General features: G+C 38.9%; 1 protein-coding gene across 4 annotated transcripts; it reads right to left on the minus strand.

Annotated features, from left to right (window-relative positions):
* On the minus strand, positions 1–24,957 carry rc3h2 (ring finger and CCCH-type domains 2). 4 transcript variants are annotated; one of them, XM_056736518.1, is made up of 19 exons: positions 24,145–24,957; positions 19,828–20,131; positions 19,536–19,653; positions 16,840–17,076; positions 16,360–16,535; positions 15,194–15,394; positions 14,131–14,263; positions 13,670–13,788; positions 13,461–13,573; positions 12,461–12,703; positions 12,133–12,278; positions 11,470–11,843; positions 9,816–9,950; positions 9,274–9,426; positions 7,634–7,847; positions 5,207–5,291; positions 3,763–3,940; positions 3,565–3,680; positions 1–2,969 (listed from the first exon to the last, which is right to left on the minus strand). In XM_056736518.1, exons 2-19 carry the CDS (start codon positions 20,056–20,058, stop codon positions 2,855–2,857), a joined length of 3,087 nt encoding a protein of 1,028 aa, XP_056592496.1. In that variant the 5' UTR covers positions 20,059–20,131; positions 24,145–24,957; the 3' UTR covers positions 1–2,854. The 4 variants fall into 4 exon arrangements, with proteins under 4 accessions (XP_056592496.1, XP_056592493.1, XP_056592494.1 ...); XM_056736515.1 differs by having other exon boundaries at positions 3,565–3,683; positions 24,145–24,954; XM_056736516.1 differs by lacking the exon at positions 24,145–24,957 and adding an exon at positions 21,772–21,888 and having other exon boundaries at positions 3,565–3,683.
* Between the last annotated feature and the right edge of the window lie 418 nt (positions 24,958–25,375).

The following is a 25,375-nucleotide window of genomic DNA, read 5'->3' on the forward strand; positions in this document are numbered from 1 at the left end:
TGATGTAACTGTGTTTATTTTCTTGCCATGCAGCTATGTGTCATGACCTTTAAATTCATTTCACAAGCTTGCCCTACATATCGGAGCAAAGCTTAGGCATAATACAAGAGCAATAACAAACAACCAAAACCAGTGCATTGGCTACATCTCTATATATAGTATTTCTTTCCTTGCCACATGAAAAAGGGAAACCTTTGCCAAGTGGTATTTTAAAAGAAAAAGTGACATAAATAGTTTCTATTATTTCATCAAAAGATATTCCTAAATTTAAAAATCTCTCTCTTTGACCATAAATAGCCTTATATATTTTAATATAGCTGATTATATATCTTACAAATGTGCAGTATGTCCATCTAATGATGGCCCTGGCTGTAAAAAATGACGGATGCCCATCTTATATTCATTTACAATTGAATCGAACAATAGATTTGCAAATAAAATGTCTAATACAGACGTAAAAGTATCCAACACATCAATTTGTTTTGGCGGTTGCACACAGACAATACAAGCAGCTCATCACAGCCAAAAATGTCCTGACCCATAATAACATCAAAGCAAATTTTTAAAATTCAGATGCAAACAAAATCTGCATTTCCAAGGGAAAAAAAACTATGCAACTATGGATATAAAATAACAATCACAATCCATATAAATCCACAAGAGCAGACAATAAGTGCAATAGGAAGTGTGTAGGATGCAAGATTCGGCCACACAAGTGCAGGAGACTCACAGCGCTGGGTTTTTGTGTGACAGATACACAATCATACCTCCTCTGCCAAAGAATGGCTTCGCCAAAGGCAGCATGCATGATACAGAGCCAAGCTAGGCTGATAGACACTCGTAAAACACTTAAGAATAAGGCGATGTTGCATTGCATTGGGTGATAAAAAAGTAAAACGCTATTGTAAAGGCAATTTGACATCTAGCAAGAAACATGTATAACTAGTAACCCAATTTCATTAAAAGTATGAAGACGAATTTAAAAGAGAAAAAACTGTTTAATTGGAAGTTTTTCATTGATGAAGCATGAGCTGAACCTTGTGTTTTATGAGTTAGATTAAAACTAATATGTTTTTGATGTCATTTCGACTACAGGAGGCAAAGTGAGATTTATTAAGACTACTTAAGCCAAGACCAGAAAAAAAACTCTTATAGACGATCTTAGTTTATCAAAAACAAAAATAGCAGAGAATTTAACAGTCTTAAGTGATAATGCTTTCATATTCTGTTTCATACTCAAACAAGACATACATTTGCTCATTCGTACACATATACTGTATAAACATATAACAGACACTGGTCCAGGCAAATTATTTTTAACAAATGAGTATTCAGTTACCGTTTTTTTGGAATAAACCATAAAAGCAGAAACCGTCCCATCATAAATTATTGATTGAAAAAAAATGATATTTAAATCAGCGAGTTTTTAACATGTGATGTCAACAAATATACCATCTCTTTATAAATTCTCAACCCTCTTAGCAACACGTTTCATTGCACAAATCTAAATCTCAGTATGCAAGTCATCATGTAAGTCAATTGTTTTTGAGTTGTCTATCAGATATGAACTCATACTGAAAATCGTGTGTTGATGCTGTGGATAGGATCTTGACCAAATATGAGATACACAACATTTTGATAACAACTTCATGGAAGTTAGAAATGTTTTCCAATAAATAAGGGTAAACACTAATTCTGAAAGATACAAGAACTCGGTCTCCTGTAAATTGCCTTTGTTAAGTCATACCGCAACAAATGAAAGCAATGAAAACTGACGTCATGTTTTGTCCACTACAAATAAAAAGCCAGCACTGATGCGCATAACATCTAAGAGAAACTGTATTCTGTGTTTAAACTCACTGAATATTTGTACGTGTATTTCATCTTTGAGAAAAACGACACTGTTTTCACAACAGCTGTGAAACTCTTGTGCTTTTTATATGGATTAAAGGAACAGCACACCAAACAATAAAAATACAAAAGAGGCTAAATTAACGTGGCAAAAAACCTCTCATCTTATTTGTGGCAATATTGTCAAAAGTCAATGGTGCCACATCTATGACCACCGACAATGTCCAAACCTGGCACAACATGTCTTGAGAGATCATCTTTTATAATAAACATACGTGAACCCAAATCAAGTGTACAGCTTCAGGAGATTTATGCAACTTTTTGAGCTGGGTGACCCCAGTCCCTATTTACTTCCATTGAATGTGGTAATTTCAATTTTTGTGTGAACTATTCCTTTAAGAATTTAAATAACGATTGCCTATGAAATTTGTATACCACGTGATGACATTAAAACAATATTCAATGATTGTTTCGAAGAACGACGCCCAACATGCACATTTCAGCGGCCAACACTGCAGTAATAATGCAAGTACTATTAATTCCAAGCACCTTGGTTATTCTTGATATACTGTTTATTTGACTATATATATTATATATATATATATTTGAAATTGTAAACATTGATACACCTAAAATAATCTATCCAAAGAGACCATTTGCACAGAGTGATGGGACGTGGGTAATTGGTTCCTAGTTTGGAGTGAGTTTTGATTGGCTGACATCAACAGTTACCTGAGGTGGAGTTTGTGACTCAACATGAACATTCATCCACAAGCGGTGATTAAAAAACAACAAACAAACTGGGAATAGATGTCAAGTGATTACAGAGGGCATAGCTAGCTCTTATGAAGAGAACACATAACTAAAGAAGGCTTCCGGCTGCGTCTCGCCGCCTCATTTGACTCCTATAAGGACAACTCTACCTTCTACCTAAGGAGTATGGTGGTTTCTTGGCATGACCCCTTGGAATTGGAATGTGAGGGGCTTGTTGTGTCCGGCCCCTTCAGTTCCCGTTTAGCAGCACCTCGGGTCCTGGACTGGGTCGTGGGGGGTCTCCAGGCCTGGGCGAGCACATTGGTATCTTCCCCATACTAAGACCTCCAGGTGAGAAGGTCTTCCTGTGAGCCACCACAAGACATACAGCTTAAAACTCAAAAACAAAGTCTCAAGTCAACAAGAATATGGTCATAATTCATTTCTGGTAGGTTGTTTTAAACGCAAACTATAAAACGCAACAAACTAAATAAAAGTTACATAGTCAGTTCATACATTAAAGTCCCCGTGAACCAGAAGTTGCGATTGTTTTTACTTCCCGATTTTGACACATTTACAAGTGAAGTTTGAATTTGCCACAAAGTAGTAGGCGTGGCTTTCGCCTTTCTGGAACTGACAGCATACTGACAGCTGAAGGGGAGGAGTTAACGGATGCTCCGCCCATAGCTGTCTTACATACGTCATTTTCATTTAAGATGGATAGTCATTACAGAAAGGAAGTCCATTTTCAGATTTTAACAAGATTTTTAGGGCACAAAATCTAAAAAAGAGAATGACCCACATTGATAAACTATTTACAATAAACGCTGCAATATTTCATGCATTGTAATTTTTTATTTCACTTGGACTTTAAATGTTTTGGCAGTAAACTCATTTTTTATTTCATAATTAACAAATTTGATATAAATAGCCTGAGCCATGACAATCCCTGTTACTTACCTGAATGCCATCTTCTTCATAAGATGGGCGTCCATTCTGTCAGGTAGCTGGGAACCGTAAGTACTGAAGGCCGTAGAAGGATGACTCTTATCTGAGCGTCTTTGTGTGTAAAGAGCCTCCTTTAGACAACACAAGACAACACTTAACAACACACAAAACTAAGCGCAACCTAACAGACCAGGCATTTGGAGTTCCTACCTCAGGTTTGCAGCCCTGTGTCTCAATGTCCTCCATATCCAGAGCAGAAAGCTCTAACTCGATGTCTCTGTCCGGCTCGCTGTCTGCCCCATCTTTCCCCAGCATATCTGAGGCTTGCTTTGACGCGCTGCTGAAGGAATAACGTCTGCCGTGCAGACCCGACACTGGAAGATGTTCGCTGTTACACCACAGACACACAAACAGACGTGGTCTGAATCAATCTCAAACCTACAGACACAACTCACTGTAGCTCTGCTCTTTGGTGTTCTCAGACTAGAAACTCAATATCAGGTGAGAGAAACATGTTCTCCCATTCATAATCTGACCTATGAGCATCATCATTGAAACATCACTGGTATGTGAAAATTAAAGAAATGTCTTTAGGCCCGTTCACACGATAACTATACGTAACAAAAACTTCAACCATAAAAATAAAGTTTCAAATTCATTCTAAATTTAAGTGTTTTAATTTATGTAATGTGGCATAGTGTTTATTACCACAGAAAATCGTTTTTAAAAAATAATCGGAACTGAAGGACGAGGTTAAATGTATTTGTTTTGTATATTGTTTGTTGTATATTTTATTATTTATCACTAGAAGCATATCACGATAAGCCAGTTATACAGGATTTGATATACAGCCGCTGAAAAAATGAAGAGACCATTTCAAAATTATTTTCAGTTCTGAATTTACTATTTATAGGAACCTGTTTGAGTAAAAAAAAAATGTTTCATTCTGTGAACTACTAACAAAATATTACTCCCGCATTTAAAATAAAAATATTGCTTCTAATTGCTCTTTTTGACATTTGCAGAAAATGAAAACTGCAGAAACAGCTCACAATTACAGACAAGATGCTCTGTATTTTTCAGACCAAAGTCAAAATCAAGTATTCAATTTTAAGCAAAACAACAGTAATATTTGTAAATTTATTAAGGAAAAGTTCAAAATAATTAGGATTTTATCAGTTTTCATGTGTCTTGCCGTGCTGTCAGTCTTTCAAATTGCTGTTGGATGACTTCATTTTTGATGAAATTCAACAGACACTGAATGGAGACAATACATATAAAAATGCAGATTCAATGAAAATCGGGAATGATGTCTTATTTTTTCTGTGGCTTTTTTGTACCTATTGTACTATGTCTACAGCTTTGTTAATACAAACCGAGGAGCTATTTTCCGGCTGCTTTTCTATATTTAAAATGTGGACAGCAAGGCGACAACAGCAGAAAGGGAGGGGTCAACAGGAGGAAACATGAAGCTATGTTTCCTAAAATCTGTAAAATCGTGTGCACCTGTATACAATCGCAATGTGCAATACATGATAAAGTATATATTCACGAGCTAGAAATCAGAGCGGTTCTCGTGCGTGTAGCGGGGCCATGGGAAATAAATAACATGGAAAGATGGTAAAGTTCTGAGATTTTTTGTTGAAACTCTAACCTCTCTAGAAAGCTGGAGTGACTGGAGGAATCAGATCCGCGTGGGCCCCATCTGAGGTCACTGTGACCGATATGAGAGCCGTAATCTGTAAAGAGAACATGATTCATAAATAACCCTCAAAACCAAAGAATATGCTGCTCCAACACAGAAATAACAACTAAGGCTACAAAATATTTGAACTTTAATTTTTTTTTTAACTGGACATGCTGTTTAAAAATGTGAATCATGATTGGCTACTCGAAGAAGAAATAGGGCATTTCAACTGGAAAATGTTTACGCCCCGTTTACCAAATAATTTGCTTTTGGGTCAATAATCCATTACTGTAAATTCACACCACATGAATGAATGACTTCCGACCATTTTGACGGTCTTGATGGCAGCGGTGTGAACGCACAGTTAAGTTAGATTTTTTTAAGCAAATAAATTCACAAAAAAAACACATATATACACTTCTAAACATATTTTTGTGATACTAGGGGTTGAACGAACTAGTCGTCATCATTAACAATGTGTCCAGTTTTCTTCCACAACATTCACAATTTGATCTGAAGATGCAAAAGCTTGCAGGTAAAGCCTAACGTTACATAGATTTCAGTGCGCTGTGCTTCTACATGGAGAGACTACATGCTATTTTTGCAATTGTTCCTCATTTAATAAAACATGAAAGAAACTGAAAAAATGTAAATGTTTCTCGTTTTGGCTGCTGTATTAAAGCATCTCCTGCATTAGCCTAATTAATACTTGTTTTAAAGTCATAGGCCGTCACAAACAAACTCGACACATTTTTCTATTGTTTTATATATTAGTGCACATGATCCTTTCAGTTGACTTGTTGTAATTCAAGGGAAGTTTGGTCTGTACACACACTTCAAATCTGAAGTAGCCTAACTTAGGCTACTGTAGAGATCCACTGCTTCTTTTTTACTGCATAGCGCCACTACCACCAACCTCGCGCTTTAAAATAGTTTTATTTTAGTTGTTGTTGCAGTTCATTTGTATTTGAATACTATATTTTTATGCGGGAGTTTCACCATTCTCCTGCAGTTTGCACACACACACACACGAGTGTCTGTGGGGCAATCGTGCCCTAATGGTTAGAGAGTTGAACTAGTGACCAGAAGGTTGTCGGTTCGATCCTTAGGGGCGGCGAGTAACGATTGAGGTGCCCTTGAGCAAGGCACCTTTCCCCTACTTGATAGCTGCCCACTGCTCCAGGTGTACGTGTGTTCACCACTTGCTGTGAGTGTGTTCACTACTCACTGGATGGGTTAAAAGCAGAGGTCACATTTCGGGTATGGGTCACCATACCTTAAAAATAGTTCACCTTAACTTACTGCCCACAACCATCAATCCTGTTGTAAATCGTTCATTCCCTCGCTTATTTTATTTATTAATGACATCATCAACTAGTCGACATTGATGCAACTTTTATCACCTAATAGTCGACTTCAAAAAATCTGATGTCGTTCAACCCCTATGTGACACTAATGAAAAATGTCTAGGTGGTGTAACTGTCTGGAGGTTACGATAAAACTGTTTCAAACCTTTAATTGTTAATAAAAAAAGAGTGAACAAATTTAGAAAAAACAATTATTCATATTTGATCTTGTTTTGTTTGTCAAATCAAAGTCAATGTGGCTTAGATAACAAATATTATTTTTTGTCAAGACTCATGACTGTAAAAATACTCCAATTTCGACCTCAAACTCATCCATTTTTTAATCTGAATTGCGGTTTAAAAATTCATTTTGCTCATTTTGTCTTGCTTTTCTAGACCTAGTGGTAGAATCATGACATATCCTCTTGTTTCAAGTGGAGAGAGGCATTTGGGCCCTTATGGTGTTCCATTAGGTCTTTGGTTTCGTCTCTGTTCCCGCCCTCTTGTTTCCTCATTAGTATTATTAATGATCTCATGCACCTATTCCCCTCTTGATTTGGTTCCCTTTATAATAACTGTGTTTTCTGTCCTGGTTCATTTTGAATTGTTTGGTCCTTGTCAGATACCTGTCTTGTTTTGTATTGATGTAGTAAGTCAAGTCTAGTCTAGTTATAATTATGTCAAGTGTTACCTTTAGTCTTGTCTAGTGTAGTTAGTCTGTGTTCTTGTTTATCTATCATGTTTATATCTCTTTTATGTTACCCCCTTGTGGGTTTTTGTTTTATTTTATTATTATTATTATCTCTTTTAAAACTAAATTTTGACTGAGGCTTTCTTTAGCCATGAATAACATTTTCTGCCTTCAAAGCTACTTGAAAATAATAAACATGACATATTAATCTTGTTTATTGCTTGCATATCACCATTATCCAATTATCCATTATCACACTTTTCCTACATATCAAACAGGCCTAGTAAAAAGCTTCAATTACAGTAATAACATGCCAACACGTCAGTATCTCAGTCGAGCGCAGATGCAGATTCTAACCTCTGAAATTGACTGATGTTGTACCGACGCTTCCCTGTGAGGCGGTGGCTTGGATCGGGTCAGTGGTGTGATAGCCAGTGCGAGAGGCTCGAGAAATGGCTCCCCATTTGGAAATGATTGGCCCCTCTCCGAAAGGAATGATGGGATCTTCATCTTTCAGTCTCCTGTAAGGCTCTAACACGTGAAGCCACCGTTTGCATCCGCTCTCCCCTTCCTATGAACATGCCATACTGAATAAGTTTAAGGCAAACCATAAAAATAGAAAATGTATCAAAATGTAAATTTAAGATTGAATCAGTGTGAATGTGATCTGAAGTGACTCCACTTAGTGTTCATATTTATCTGAAGTTAGTTTGAGGAAATCAAGAATCACTGCATGTCACAAGAGGGATAATGTACAGGCAGCCGGTTGTTATCGCAGAAATAAGCCCTGACAGTGTCATCATCATTGTATCACACTGAAGGGGCTTATTTTGTGATAACAGCCGGCTGCTTGTACATTATCACACGGATAATTGCCACATGAGAAAAAAACTGGACATGAAATGTGTATTTGAAGTATTTTATCAGCTCATTTTTACTGAATGCAGACCTTCACCATGAAAAGCCGTTTACTTTCAGTTTTACGATATGAAACGACGTTCAAATGTCACAAACAGTAAATTTGGTTTAATAATTTGTAAATATAATGTCATGTATGGAATTAAAAGACATATTTATATTTCATCTGTCGCAAAAACCTGTAAAACTGATTTGCTGCATCTGGGTTACAGTGTGCTATTAGTCTTGAGAGGTTGTTATCTGGGAATAGGCCCTTTTCACAATGACGTAACTTAACGTCCACCTTTTCGCAAAACAGTGTATCATAACATCTATCTTGCAACAAACATGAAGAAGAAGAACTTTCATTTTGCCGCCACGCTGGAATTTAACAATAGTGAAAAAAACTGACAGAACGCGCATTCCAGTACTTATCCTAGCACCTTCGCTTCAACAAAAAGATAACAAAGCACTTACCTTAATGATCAAACAGGTACTGTTCAACAAAGAATTTGTATCATTTATCTAGCTTCCATCTAGCCGTAAGCAAAATTTTGTCTGCAAGATGTTGTACATCATCTAGCCGTATTTGTGGCAGCTGTGCAAGGGACTGGGTTAACTCCTTTCTTAGGCGCTAGCGGAAGTAACGCTACACTGCTATGTGGCAGAACGGAAGATGCGTAACGTCATGTGGAAAGGGCCTATAACGAACCTCCAAATGTTGCGACTGGCCAATCAGAATCATGCATTCCAACGAGCCGTGTAATAATGAAATTAAAACAGCATAAATATAATCTCCAGTGACTTTTGATTCCGGAATCAATAGGAATATTGTATTGTAAGTACATTTAAAAGGGTAAATGTAGTCTGACTCCCTTTATGCCTACTCCACATTTTCAGTGAATCACCAACTTGCTAATGTTAGGAAATGTAAAAGCAAATCAGTTTAAATTTAAACGGAAGTGACTCCATTTATTCCAGCTCATAACACATTATTTTTCAGTGAATCAACAAAGTGGAACTAAACAGGAACGTTTCATAACGGCAAATAAATATAAAAGCGAACAAGTGTAAATGTGATCTGAAGTGTCTCCACTTACTGGCTGTTTGGAACAGGAGTGGGTTGACAAATGGTGGGGCTCTGACTCAAAGGGGCTGATGGTGCCGCACGACCAGGGAGAGTAGTGGGCAAGACTCTCTTCTCCACCGTGACACTTACAAGTCGTACACCCACCACCCACACCCTCAGGATTCTACAGGAGAAAGAGGACAACATTTTATCTCACACCCACCAGTGTGCAACAGGCCGCCAGTTTTTCAAAAATGGGGGTGGAAAGAAACAATGTAGTGACTCAGCTTCTATTTTGCCAAATCTTTTTTTGCGCGATTATGAGTTTCAAAGTGTTGTGCGAGCACGAGATTTCAGAGCAGCTTCTCTGGATCTGCTTTGGATTTATAACAGTTGCTGAGCAACAGTCCCACTTAAAATAGCTTCACACTCCTCAGAAGGGGTCGAAGCTCTGGCGCCAAAGTTATTACTCGGAAAAATAACAAATTAATGCCGCCCCGGCACAACGCATCCATGTGAGGTAGCGCTCCCTTGAGACACACTTTCTAAAAACCACAAGTTATTGGGTCGTACCTCTGGGCAGAAATCTACAGTGAAAACAGGAGATGGTTGGGAAGGTCTGTTCATGTTGCCGTGGTGATGTGCCCACTGTTCCTGTTTGTGGCGATACAGTTCCTCATACCCGAGAGGAACATGGGCGTACGAGTCCTACGCAAAAGAGACAGAATATGAGATAAATATCTTTCATTCTCATACTGATAAAAACAGCTTAATGAGCTATTTAAGATTTAAAGGGGAAATGGAATTTTAACACCACTAGTGTCGCCAAACCGTTCTCACAGGAAATGCATCAAAGTATTGGCCACCAATATTTGTCGATTGATTTTTGATAAATTTTAAACCATCTGCATATCAACTATAGCATGAAGAGGGCAGATTTAACGAAACTCATTTGCATGAATTATTCATTTAATTACTTTGTGTCTCTTATAATGATGGCCTGTTCAATGTTAAATGGATTCAGTGGATGTTTAATGCGAATGATTTGATGATGCAGAAATAAAATAGCAATCTGTAACCCATTACCTTTACCTCAAAATCACCACCTCCGTTTGAAACATAAAATTTGCAGGGTACTTTACGTAATAATTACATTAAAGGTACAGTTTGTAGAAATGGCCGTTAGAGGGCGCACGATCATAAGAACATCAATCGCGTAGCTTGGAACGATGGGATATTTTGTCTTCAACTCCACCGCTGATGGTACCGCTGATACATCAAATATACAGGAACGAGAAATCATGTTAGTGGAAGAGGTAAAGTAATAAAGTTTTAAAAATGTTGCATTTGATGAAATCATTTTGTTTCATTATTAATGAATTAAATCTGAGAAACTAAGTTGTTAGTCATAGATGTTACAGTAATCATCCAATTCAATGGTGTGATAACACTGCACAGTTTTAAGTGTTCAAATCAATCATAGTAAAAGTTATTTTGAACGCACACACATCATTTGCAACAATGGTAGACGGACCGACAATACAAACGACTTCTGCATCTGTCTACGACAGTGTCATCCGGTTGCTACGTCAGTAAAGGCGCTAACAAAGGGTAACGCGGATATGACGCCATTGACAGGCGACTAAACGGCCCGGTCCACTCTTAAGAATGCCGATATTCTCAGGATTTAAAAGCAGTTGGAAACACTTGAGATATTGTAAGTACTCAGCTGAAAATATATATTGTATATAACATTGGCCAAGTGGTTTTTGGATATTTTACTGCAAAATTCTTACAGACTGTACCTTTAACGAAGTTCAATCAAAGTCAAAACGGCAAATCAAACTGATAGCTCAAATTGTATGAATCATATTTTTATAAACTTATGGTTCTGAATCTGGAAAGTTTTAAACACTGATTTTCAACGTACTTGCTCAATAAACAATCTTATTTTTTAACCTAAAATCTTACAGATCGCAGCTTAAATGCATGTGTTTTTGATCTTTTCTCTTTAAAACATGATCAAAACAACTCATCAAATAACATAAATTGGTATCAGAATCGGCCAATAGTTTTTCGTCAAAATAAATATTGTATTAGCAAAAAACGGAACGTCTTTTTAACAGATTTTTTTCAAATTTCAAATGTTACAATAACATGCCGCCATTACTTGGGACTCTTTTAAAAAAAAAGCTGTGAATGAACTACTCATGATAATGAAACCTGCCCTGTGCATCGCTGCCCGCTGATCCATTGTGCTGCAGTAGGGGCTGTCCAGCGAGTTGTAGCGCTCCCGTATTGGCGGCTGGTAGACCGTGGAATGGAAAACTTCCTGAGGGAGCGAGTTGCTCCGGCCTCCCTCCCTGGGATACAGCGCCGGTCTCCACCCGCGTCTGCTGTCGTAGACGGGCGTGTACATGCCGTGTGCTTGGGACATAGAGTAAGGACAAGAAGGACCAATAGGGGCGTGGCCTGATCTGTCTGGAGGAGGGATTGAGGGGTGCTGATCCGGGTACAGGGAACCCACTGAAGGGGGTAACGTGGACTCAGGTATGTTGTTGGACCGAGGGAAACGTGTGCTACGTGACTTTTGAGGAGGAACTGTGGAAGAAATGCAGAGAAAAGGTCAATGAAATGGATGCCATCTAGATCTAATATCTGCAGTTCAATTAATACGAAATAAAAAACAATTACGATTATGGATACCAAACGAGCACAGAGTGTGTTTTGTATTAATAGAGCATTGTAACCAATCATAGACATGCCTGCTTTGTCAATGTGCATTAAATGACATTGCAGCTACAATTTTAGGATAAATGAACAGAATTATCACAATTATGTAGTCCTAGTCCTACTAATACTTTCTGTAAAAACAAAATACGTCACTCACTGGGAGGATGGTGGTACGGTGGGAGGTCATACAGTGTTCTCTGGTCCTGAGAGTAGCAAAGCTTAGGATGAGGTCTCGCGAGAACAGACCTGTGTTCATGAGGACCACAGTTATCCTCTACAGCCTTCACAGAAGACCGACCCCGACTGATTGACGTTCAGGAAAAACATATTAGAAAAATAAACAAAATCAAACAAAGGTTTTAAATATGGCCTCATTAAACTATTTTTTCTTTTTAGCAAGAACATAAAGAACTATGTTCAAACTGTCAGCTTACAACATTTTCGACAGATTCTGTCATCCAAGCACCTTAACACAGAACTCTTACTTGTCTTGGCTGGTAGTAGTCAGTCCATTGAGGAGAGTTTCGTCTTGGTTGTCTCCTCCTCTAGGGATGAGCTGAGTGGGAGATGATTCTCCTGATGTCTCCTCTGTTTCATAGTTCTTCAGCTCACCCGTGCCCACTTCTGACCCTGGAGTTACCCCATTGGTGCCCCCTTTGGGCATTACTGTTGAAACTGGGAGAAAGGGTCTCACCGCCCCACCGGCTTTCCTATTTCTTATTCTGTACCTAAAGTAAAAACAGAGTTAATGTGAGACGGGGAAGAAATGGGGTTATGGGAGGAGCAATCTGATCCTGTTCTGTAGTACGTTTTGATGTAATTGTGTGGGTAAGCCTGAATAAGAAGATCCATGTATGTCAGGGTTCATTTGTGCATTACAGTATGAGAATGAGTGAGTTTGGTTATTATAACGTATGTGTGAGTGAGAATGAGTGAATGAGTGTGGGGGGTAATTCACTAAGAATGCATTGCGCCCACTGAAAGAAACGTTTGTTGGCACGCGCTTGTAGTTTTTTTAGTGCCCAGTTGGCTACATGGATTATGCAAATGAGATGACTTTGAACACAAGCACATTAACGAAAACTCAGTATACTGAATTTTGTTTGCATGCCACAGCCTTTGATCTTGTGGATTGGTTGTGTAAAAAGCAACAGGCTACTGCAACCAAGCAATCTTTGGAGAAGCATTTGAGTCAAAGTTTTGCCCAGATTTTCAGTCTGGACTTGTTTCAGAAAGTCTGTGCCAGTCTGCAGATTTGATCAGTTAGTGCGTTTCTATGCCATTATACTGTATAGTGCACCTACCCACACTAAATGTCTGAATGCACTTCATTAAAATCATTTGATGAATAACTGCTGTCACGCGAAATCGAAAATGTACATAACCATTTCACAAAGAAGCAATGCATTTTGGGAAGAAGGCACAAACTATAACAATAACACCACATGCAGAAGTGGTTGAGTAAATATTGCGGTGTGTTCTCACTTCTCCAGTTCCTCTTGTGTGTGAGCGAAAGTACAACTGGCTCCTCTCGGACACCCGCCCTGCTGCCTTAAGTCTCTGCACATGCTGGTCTTGTACTTGCTGTTTGGTTGAGTCTATACAAAGAGATGGACGACAAATATTACATCAACAGTATTGTGAATCGAATGTATTCAGGAGATCTGACATTTTCGGGAGTGAGCGAGCTCCACCTGAGTGCTTTCGTGGCTCTTTTTGCTGAAGTTTTGGATGAATTCCACCAGCCCGTGGATGATCACCTTCACGGCCAATAACACACTTTCCAATTCTCCCCAGGACGGAGCAGCCGCATCTACAGTACACACACACAAAGGTTATTTATAAGAGGTGGATGCTAAGAAAAGCATCAATATTTCTGCTCACGCTTGATGGGGTGCCTGAAAACAAAAATCGTATGATAATTTATTCATATGTGGATCACAAAAGAAGATATTCTGAGAAATGTCTCAGTGGTTTTGTTTCCATACGATGGAGATCAATGGGGACAAAGTTGTTTGGTTACCAAACAAAGAACACCACTTCCAACACATTAGCCATACATTATTCAATCAACCCACAACACCCTAGTACATCATAGCATCGTTTCCATTCTCTAGTTTGTAATAGCATTTACACTTCCTGTGTGCGTTCTCACCAGGGTTGTGGTCGATGGCGGCGAGCAGCTCCAGAGGAACTCTGAGGCTGGTGAGGTTGGCTGGATCACCTGTTCTCTGCAGGATTATAGTGATCTCCTGCACACTCTTTGCAAAGGATTCTGGAGACTGGAGCTGTGGAGGACAGATGCGTTCAGATTTGTAGCACAGAGGGGGAACAAGACGAGTAAGTCCCTCGACTTCAGGTTATTCCAGATAGCTGTAACTAGGGATGCACGATAAATATGATGATAGATACGATGTGAACCATATCACTGATAGCACATGAACGTCTGGCAGACATCTATATGGTGTCTGCATTTACATCTGCAAGGCATCTGCAAGACACAGTTTGCTCAAGTCTCTGAGACGTCTGCTGGCAGATGTCAAATAGACCTCTAGAAGATGTCTACGAGATGTTTATGATTTAGAAAGGATGTAACTGCTGAGGCAAAGATGTTTAGCAAATGTTTCTAGACAGCCATTTTTTCCCCAGATCTCCAGATCTTTAGCAGACATCTAACAGCTAACTGGGTTCAGTATCGTGCGATTAAAGGCATTTCTAAAGTTATCGGTATCAGCCCAATAATAAAATCAGGCCAATATATTAAAGGCGATAAATTATGATTCATTTCCTCTGGTTGAACAATTCCAGGTGCACGCTTCTCACAGTTAAAAACACTTTTTGCCTTATGTTTCAGGCCTAGGTAATGTATATTAATATTTAGATGCGGTATATCGGTCAATATATTGGTTATTGAGTTCCAATGTCAAAGAAGTATCAGTTATCGGTTAAAATGTATATATCGGTGCATCCCTAGCTGCAACGTAACACAAAAAAATGCTAATAAATGTTGATGTTGCTTGGAGATGATGGACAATTGGGTGAGTACTGCTCAATATAAAAACAATTTGAAATAAAATATGATTAAAGAAATGCAAATTTTGCCTTTCCACTGCCTCGCAGTTTAGAATCTCCTATTGGTGTCTTAGCACCTATGAAGCATTTACATGATGTGGGACGCTCAATAGTTTCTAGTACAGACTGTATAAGACGTGTAGTACCTTGTCTATGATTGACTGCATATGGGATTTGTGGATGAGGTCTCCGTACAGCAGAGACGACCACTGCTCGGGTGAGATACGCAGTCCAGCTTCCATGGCGATGTGAACGATCTGAGCATCGTGTTCGCGACGAAGAGCCTCGTAAGTGCGAAACTCCTCCTTCAGCTGCATGAGGGAGGAGTCTTCATCCCGTTTGGTCACCTGTGATGAGAGATGCATGAAAATGCTGTCATAGTTTTCACAAAAATAACAATTTCGTCATCATTTATTCACCAGGTTTCATTCAAATTCTGTTAATTACTTTACTTTTATTTACTTTGAAAAATGTCATTTTTTTGTCAATAGTATGGAAGTCAATGGGGGCCAATGATTTCTTTTCAACATATCTTCTTTTGAGTTCTGCAGATGAAATGAAGTCAAACAGGTTTTGTATGGCATGAGGGTGAGTATATAATGAAATAAGTCTTATGTTTGGAAGAACTTTCCCTTAAATGATAGCACACCTGGCTCATGCTAAAAAAAGAGTGGCTAGTACAATTTATCAACTTTTTTAATTTTGTGTTCTGCAGAATAAAGAAGACAATGCAGGGATAGTATGACATAAAGCTTTTTGAATGATGTGGCTAATATCAGATACAGCTTCAAATCTCTTAAAAATTAAATATCGCATTTTAACATTGTGCCCTTGGCTAAAGCCCTTACCCCACGCTGATCTAGAGAGGCCATGCCTACTGTAAATTACCTGTAAATTGACTTGGACTAAAAACCACTGTATCCACATACAGACACCCAATATAGCGGATACAGCAAATTACACAACCTAACAGAAACCATAAAGCCTCCTTTAGATTACACAAATTCACATTTTGTTGTAGGGTGTCGTAGTGATTTGTAAACAATGTGGGGTGTCGAGACGCAAGATTCAATCGGTGTATCACCGGTGACAGGGACTATCGCAACAAGCCAACCATTTAATGTATATATTATTAGTATTATTTAAAAAAGCTAAATTAAAGAATAGAAAACTTTCTACATGTGACTTTCATACATCAACTCACAAATTAAAATCAACCCCTTGTATATCAAATTGGGAGATATCATTTTATGAAAAACCGTTAGCAGCAGTTATAGCGCAGACACCGTGTGTAGCTGATTTTCGACCTGACCTTAAAGCAGGAGGCGCGGTACAGCAGCTGAACAACATGACCGATGCTGGTCTTTGAGGCCTGAGGGAACCGCGCTTCCAGTTTTTGCACCACGAACAGAACCAGAACCTTCCGTGACAGAGCCGAGCCGTCCTCTAGAGCCAGCAGCACAAGCTTCAAAGCGTCTTCCTGCATGGCTGTGAAATACACCGAGAAAAATACACAGTTCTGAGACTAATATGCGATCGGTGATGTCAGTGGAATGATTTCATGCAGAATGTTCTCAGACTGCAAAACTCGATGTAACTAGACTAGATGTAAAAAATCAGTGAAATTATATCGTCAATGACAACCGAACACATTTGACCATCCTCATCCCTAACTTTCTCCACTTAAGAATTTTAACTAAGTGTACAGTGGACGCCACATTTATCAAGAAAGGGGGATGAATAATGAACAATCAATAAAAACTAAGTACGGAAAAGTGAATCATAGGCTCACCAGGTCCGAGGAATTGACAGCCGCGTGCCCGCACAGCAGCCCACAGGTTGGCGGAGAGCTGCTGTGGGTTCTGGTGCTGTAGGATCAGTTCAGTGACAGTGCGCTCACCCAGAGATCTGCACGCCCGAATTGCCCGCAGACGCCCCTCCTCCTCAACCAGCTGACAGTTCACAAGAGTCACCAGCTTCCTCTGCATGGGTCTACTGAGCGAGCTCTGACTGAGTGACGCAACCACACCTGTGATGAACGAGATGTGAAATGTTTAAAGTGGGTCTTGAGCAGAGGTGGTTCCAGGAAGAGAAACGTTTGGAAAACGCTGGTTTAATACATTTATGCAAACATCAAGAAAATCAAACTGTAAAGGTACATTGAGTATAATGAATATGACCTCACAATGTGTCAATCACATTTACACACTGCCTCCGACATTTCATCCGTCATAAAAAAACGGACTGGGTTCGATTTTCTGCATGTTTCGCATCCCTAGGAAGCGTTTTGAGAGCCATTTTGACAATTCAGAGACAGCGTGTAAACGAGTTCCAAATACGGAAAAACGTATACGAAAATTTCAGAACGCATGTGCAAAGACCTTAAGAATTCAGCTGGCTACAATATGCAAAATGGCACTGTAGTTTATGTAAAAAGACTTGTTGTGTAAACAACTAATCTAATGTCAGACGGTAATACCAGTAGAGGTCGGCAGATACTGTATAAGGGCAAGGCTGATGTACAATATTTTATATTATCAGCGCTGACATTTGCACATGGATTTTTTTTTCAATACGTCAAACCTTACAATTATGTGTTATTGAACATTTCAATTAACTGCTATCCAGAGGCATTGAAAAACAGAGTTACGACACTCGATCTCGCCGACGTGTGGTCAGGTGGTTCATGGAGCGCTCAAAAGTTCCAAACAAATCCGTGCTGTGAACCTATTTGAGTGGACTTTAGCAGGACAGACAACACCAACTATAATTACATAAATTTTGCTAAATATATTAGCACATTGTGTACACTGAATACTACGTGACTACATTTATAGCAATATTTGGTCTTGATGTTACAGCGTTGTATAACTGAAAATGTTTTTGGTTTAAAATTCTAAGTTTAAGATTATAAATCCATATTCGGGGGGCTACAAAGTGACCCACTCTACACAACAAGTTGTCAGACATCATATACAGTATATAAATCACATTCTCATATATTCAGTTATATATATACTAACGATTTAATATACAGTAAATTTATTTCAATATATTTCTTGACTTCTGACTTATTTTAACTAGGCATGTACGCAATGAGAAAAACGCAGTGATGTTTGATGGTGTAAAATTGTGTTTTGTGCATTTTGTAAATTGAATTTGTCTTTGATCTTTTCTAAATAATTTATAGTCTTGTATAGAAAAAGTAAATCATCTGAGTTCTGGGATGACGGCGAGGCATTAAACTCATAGGCTATCCTTATCGACTGGTATCTTGCTTTTACAAATGATTTGATAAATATCCTGAGGGTAACAATCCCATAAGTCTTATGTCTACATAATGGCAGAGGCTTGGCAGAAGAGCTGTTATAAACTCAAAGCTCATCAATGAGGCTTCCCGCTAGTCTGCTAATGCTATGAAGAGAAACTTTTATTGTTACTCCTATAAAACAGGCAATTGATTCCTCAAGTCTTTTCCTTTAACAGGGACTGCAACATGATTGGCCTGAAGGTTTACTGCTCATGCACAACAAGCTTTATATCGGCATACAAAGAGGCCTTTTTTGGTTAATGGTCAACACAGCGGGAAATGAGATACATCCGCATAGACTGTTTTTATGTTCAATCTTTTCATGAGCTTTATTTGGCATTGTTAGACTGTAAAACATAAGTGCTTATTACAACGTGTAGTGCGGATTTATAAAAGAGTTATTTAAGGTATAGTTCACCTAAAAATGAAAATTCTATCATTGTTTACTCACCTTCTTGTCATTTCAGACCTGTATGACTTTCTTTTTTCTGCAGAACACAAGGAAGATATTTTGAAAAGTGTTGGTGAGCGAACACAGACAGTTACCATTCACTTCCATTGTATGTACACAAAACTAATGCAAGTAAATGTGTGCCGCCGTTTGGTTACATTTTTCGAAATATCTTTTATTGTGTTTTGCCGAAGAACGAAGGTCATACGGGTTTAAAATGACATGACAGTGAGTAAATGATGACATAATTTGGGGTGAACTATTCCTTTAATAGAGCATCTATATTGTTGGGAGTAAAAGTATTATGTTAATCAACTAGCGGTTCCCAAAAATGTTTGATGCTATGTTTAACAAGAAAACAACTTGTTTGGAGCTGTTGTTACAACATTACAGAAGGACAAGCTGCAGGTCTTTGCTCTGAAAAACTAAACTCACTAAAATGGTCGTTCAATTGCACCTTATTGTTTCTCATTGCGTTTCTCATAAAATCTTTGTTTCCGAAATGACCTTTAAGCTGTTGTTTCTTTTCTTCCACTGACTAACAAATCTCCGACCACAAATCAAACAAGAGTGCGCACACATACAAGCGCAGAACAACAGGAAATGTTTGTGCTCCTCTAACCCGAGATCACGTGGCCACAAACCCGAACAATGAAGCAGCCTTCACAAGTGATTTTATTCATCGCATCAAAGCAATGATGCACCTGTATGACTCACGTACACTAACCTTTCCCTCCGCTTATGGGTTTGAGATACGGTGCCAGCTCCTCTACACACATCCTGCACACTTCATAATGTCTTGTGTCTTCAGCACTGCCCACATTTACAGTCTCTCCCATTGGAACCTGCAGCAAAAACAGACATCGCCATCCATGAGGTCAAATATTTATATGTGCATAAGAACCCAAAAAACTGCACTCCAGCACCTTTACAAAGCCCAAGACATATACATGAACAAACAGCATATTTGGATGTTTATTGAAAACCGAAAAGTCAATCTCCAAGCGTGTCCCACTCACCGACGCCCCCACCAGCTGCAACAAGGCACAGTTGACCGGCAGTGCATCGATGTCGGTGCTAATGGCCGTCTGGTCAAAAGGACAGGCCTTGCGGTGCAGTTTGTGCAGGCAGGTCTTGCAGACGGTGTGCGAGCAGCCCAGGCTGATGGGCTTGTGCTCGCTGCCGTCAAACTCATTGTAGCAGATGGGGCAGGATAGAAACTCAGTCCATTGTGCCGCCTGCACCGGCATCCTGTCACCTCCAGGTGGAGCCCACACGCTCAGGTAGATCGCATGCCGCCACGCCCCAGCGCCTTAAACACACCTGGACCGGAGAAGAACATGTGCGAACAAAGTACTGTTAACTGTCAATGCCTGAAACAAAACCACGACACAAAACCTTTCTTTGCCGAAGGTTTGTTTTTCTCTCTTATGTCATTTCATGTTGTCGTTGCACCCGAGCTCCAGAAATAAACACCTCCGTTCGCCCAACCCCTCCCTCTCTCTCTTATCAGTCTAATTGTCTTTGAATCTTTCCTGTCTTGCTCTTTATCAGCGACTTCCTGCAGGGACAGGAAGTGGAGCAGATAAGTTATTTACAAACAGGCTTTTTAAGTGTGATGCATTTCAATTTGACATTAAACACGTCGCATACAAAAATACTGCAAAACTAATATATGAAAAGATTTAAAACTATTTTGGGGGGGATTTTTGCAGCTGTGGTTGAAACCTTTAAATAGCAATGAAAGAAATGATTTATTCTTCAACAGCTGGAGGGTCAGCTGTCGTGCAACTGCTGTTTTAGCACCTGCTAACCAAACCCCTCAGTTCCTGTCGGTTCCCATCAAATCTACCATGACATGCAGAGTTAAGAAAGTGCCTCAACTGCTGTTAAGAATCAATCATTTGTCAGAGAGAGAGAGAGAGAGAGAGAGAGAGAGAGACTCATGAAAGTGGGTAAGAGGGTACACCGTTTCAGCACACACACCACATCTCATTCATCAAACTACATTTACAAAATAACATTTTTATCAGTAGAATTTCTTCTAAGGTCATGAAAAAAAATCTTCTCTACACAGTTGAACTTTTTAGCGAAATTATCATATGTGACCCTGGACGACAAAACCTTGAGGATTAAATTTCGAAATTGAGATTTTTACATCATCTGAAGAAATAAGATAACTGTATATATTTAGCTTGTTAGGATAGGAAATTATCTGGCAGAACAACAACTGTTTACAAAGATGGAATTTGAGGTATAAAAAAGAGAAATATTGAGAAATTCGCCTTTGAAGTTGTGCTGAGGCACTGAAGGAGGCCATCCCATCACAAAAAGAAAGTTTATATACATTTACAGTAGGAAATTTATAAAATGTCTTCATGGATCATGATATTTACTTAATATCCTAATTATTTTTACAAGAATGTTCCCGTGCTACTTAGGACTGGTTTTGTTGTCCAGGGTCACATATAATATTACAGCTTCAAAAGACTAAACCGTACTGGTAGGCTATATGAGACCAGTTTTCTATTGCATTTATTCTGTTTGTTGTCCTTATGTTGTTTCAATTGCTTCCATTGTTTACCTTATCTGTAAATCGCTTTAATAAATGACTAAATGTAAATGTAAACGCCCACAAGATTTTTAACTGTTAGTATTAGATATACGTTTTTTGCTTTTGTATTTTTACCAAGAGACTACTATGACTTTAATGACTAAATGTAAACTTTAAATGTACTTTTAAAAAATCAATTATGATTTACTACACTTATTTTTGTACACACTGTAAAGCTGTAAACTGTTAAAATGCATTATTATATCAAATCAGATGCACAACACAAGCTCAGCGAATACAAATACTACACAACGCATTTAGAGTACAGACTGAGTAAGAATAACGTAAAAGCCAAAGTACATGATTTTAAGTCATTACACTTACAGTAAAATGTCATGCAATTACGCACCATGAAAGTGACAGTACGTGTATAACATCCACGGACCGGCTGGGTTCTGCTCACGTGAATCATATTTCCACGCTTATGCTGAATTTAACACCGCCTGCGACCAAATGTGTATGCGGGGAAAGTTAGCTCGGGTCTGAAGATAGTTGCGGTATGGGGTTCGGGGTCTATGGGGGCGTGGCTCTGTGATTCATGGTCACGCTGGGTGGAATCTGCTCAAGGAAATCCTGTTATGTGCAGTGCACGTGCACCCTCACGAGTCATGGGAGTGATTTTGGATATGTATTAATAAACTATATGAATAATAACTTTTTGAAGTGTTTTGGAACATAAGCAGCGTGTTAGACAGATACTATGAACAAATACATGTACATAGTCAACAACTGTATTAACACAAACATGTGTTACAAATGGCATGTAACTTATTTTTATGCAACGACACACAAATTGTGGTGTAAAAAATCATGTTAAAGTGCTGTAGCTAAAACAGGTTAAAATATGCAGTGCAAATAAGATCAGGAAATCAATGTTCACTGTCTTGTGACCATAAATGAGTCAGACAGGAAATGCTGTTTGTATACTGTAACTATAATTAACCCTATAAAAAAGATTTACTGTCAAATACAAATGGCATTTTAAAATCACATGTGGGTAAGTTTGCATGTGAAGCAAATGTCAAGTTTATTACACGTAGTAATACAAAGCAGAAAACTCAACCCATGACATAAACTTGACACCTTGCACCTGGCATGGCTACCAGGGGTCACTGCATGTCTTATGGATCGTCTCTTGTGTTCTATGGGAAGCATTGCTCCAACATATTAACAGAACCCCGATCTTTAGGAATGCTGCGGGTGTAAAGAGTGCATGTGTGTCGTGAGATGGGGGGTTTCAAAGGCTGCGTGTGATTGGTTCTTTAAACGCATTTCTGCAAGACTGTGACCCCAGTGTTGGAACATCTAGTCCCTGTCAGCCCCAAGTTACACCCCCTTTCCTTCCTACAGGTTTTGCTCTGACCAACAGCTACAAATTCTTATACTTTTGAAAACTGCACAAATTAAAAAATTCTATAAGTGATAAATATCAAATTATTAATTATTAATAAATGAAGTAATTTTATATGACTTGGTCATAGATTATCAAAAAAGGTATTTTGAGTTCTTTCGTGAGAGTGTATTGCGTAATCACTTTCAAGTTCAACAGCGATACAATTGTGCAGAACAGATAAGAATAAGCTGTTTAGACTTTGTTAACTGTAAAACTGTGTCCTTGTCACCTCAAATAATCGACGTATTTACGTTTATTTTGCCCGGACTCACAGACAAGGCTTCAGACTTGAAACTCTGAGCTGTCTGAATGACTTTTTATCTTAAAATATGTCACTGCCATTGTTTCGTCTCAAGATGCTCACCTTGGGCCGGTTGCAAGTTAGTCATCTCGTTTTTTTCTTCAAGACTGGTCAAAACTTCTTAATGTATGTCAAAGGTAAGATTGGTCTAATTGAAATGTGAAAAGTATGACTGTAAGGTCCTAACTAATTGATAGTCAGTGAGACTAGTTGTTAAGACGCAGTCTTACGTTTATGCAACTGGTCCCGTAATGTTTTATCTAAGGCATTTTGTTAAAAGCAACTTCAATTTTCTAATTTAACTAAGGCATAACGTTAGTCCTGGTTTAAGTTAAGCATAGTCTGTGAAACCGGGCCTTTAAGTATTAAGTTATAAAAAAAAGTCATTTCTGTTCATTTACGCCAATAGCCTAACAGTTTATGAAGCAAATCTAGTTTAACCAAAGTGACTTAAAACCTCAGATTGTATCTCATCTCAATAGACATCCATTTATGAATTATATGGTTACTGCTGCCTTAACATAATGAAGCTGAAACTTTTTTATTGAACTCTATAAAATGACTTCTTTCACTTATATCCTTGCCAGCAACCATAAAAACATTACTGTTGAGATAAAAAAGAAAATGGCTTTGGGTGGGTCGTTTGAATGAAATGTGGACAATTGTTCTTAAAACACGGAAGCTTGTTTGAGCGCCAACTGCGCTCCATGATGTTGTGCAACTTCACAGATTTTTGCGCACCTACTAAAACTTGTCTCGTGCAGGTGAACTTAAGCATTAGGTGGACGGACTCTTTTACAGTCTATTCTCGATCAAGCATTCATTTCGACAGTGAAATAAAAGCACGAGATTTTTATTGAATGGTTTCAATATGCAACTGACTATGATGTTTGTTTAAATAAGACACAACGTTTAAAAATACGTTTATTGCAGAGATCCTCGCGCACATCTCAAGAGCAGCGCGCGCCTCCGGCAACTATGCTCCATATCATCATCAATACTGCAAAAGACGCGCGACTCGCGCTTACCGTAGAGTGTCATCATAACCGTCCATAGTTTATGTGCACTTCGCCGTCAAGATCAAATTCTTCATCGCATGCAGTTATTCACACGGGAGCCGAACTTGTTTTTTTCCCGGTTTTTGCGGTCTTTTCATTCCGCCCAGACATCACATAAAATCACGTATGTCGGTTCCAGAAATTCGGGAGCGCGTTCCTTGACAGCGCGACATGTTCAAGAGGCAGGTACACTCCCATGAGCCGTCAACAAATCCCACTATGATCACGTCCTGTGTCTTTAATATTCATGAGCCAAGCATGCGGCATTGGAAGGCAGCGATCTGACGTATGCGTTACGTAATCAATATTCATAAGCCCACCGCTCTCTATTGGGACGTTTCCAAGCAACGCTCTCATTACCTAAATAATATTGATCGCCCCCGCCTTCGGTATAGTATGTTTCGCAATTTCACGATCCGTCCACCAGTGAGATTGAGACCCGAAATCCCTCCGCCGCGTATTCACGCGGACAGAAAAGAACTTCACTTGTGCTTCTTTGCACTTAAATGTCACCGGTGGATACTTACATTGTGCCGTTTTAACATAATATGACGTTGGTTGTTGTTGTCGGATATTTTGCACGGTACTATTTTCATCTAGGGGGCAAGGATAAAGATGTAAAGGGGCAAAGCCGGAACGAGCCGCTTTTCGAGGCGTGGGCTGCATGTGTTTTAAAGAGACAGCGAATATTAAAGTGAATGTCAGAAGATGCGATTGTGTCACATTGTGATCGCGTTTGAGCAGATCACATTTGTAAACGACGAAAATGTGAAGGTCCAAAGGTTAATTTACCTCCATTATACAGTAAGCATCCTCATGGGAATATACTGACATCGTTTTGCCAATGAAAGAATCCTTTAACCAAAAGGCATTTTTACCACCCAGATGGGGGCGCATGTTAGTGTTTTGTGGAGCACTCGTGATCAAAGAAGACCCCCTAACCTCTTTTAACAGGGTGACTTATCTTCATAGTCGCTTGTTGGCTGTTTATTTTGAGGTTAAATCTAGCCAATGTATTTGTATTATAAAATGCAATATTAAAAAAAGGGATATAAAGGTTTTCTACATTACAGTTCTAGTTCAGAAGAAAATGCAAACGACATACTTGCATGTCGCATTTAAAGTCACACATGTTGCACATCGCCATGTTAACACGTTTACTCCATTCACTCACTTTTCATTTGTGTCGTGAACGAGACGC

The sequence above is a fragment of the Triplophysa dalaica genome, chromosome 22 (genome assembly GCF_015846415.1).
Source record: "Triplophysa dalaica isolate WHDGS20190420 chromosome 22, ASM1584641v1, whole genome shotgun sequence".
In the NCBI taxonomy this organism is placed as follows: Eukaryota; Metazoa; Chordata; class Actinopteri; order Cypriniformes; family Nemacheilidae; genus Triplophysa; species Triplophysa dalaica.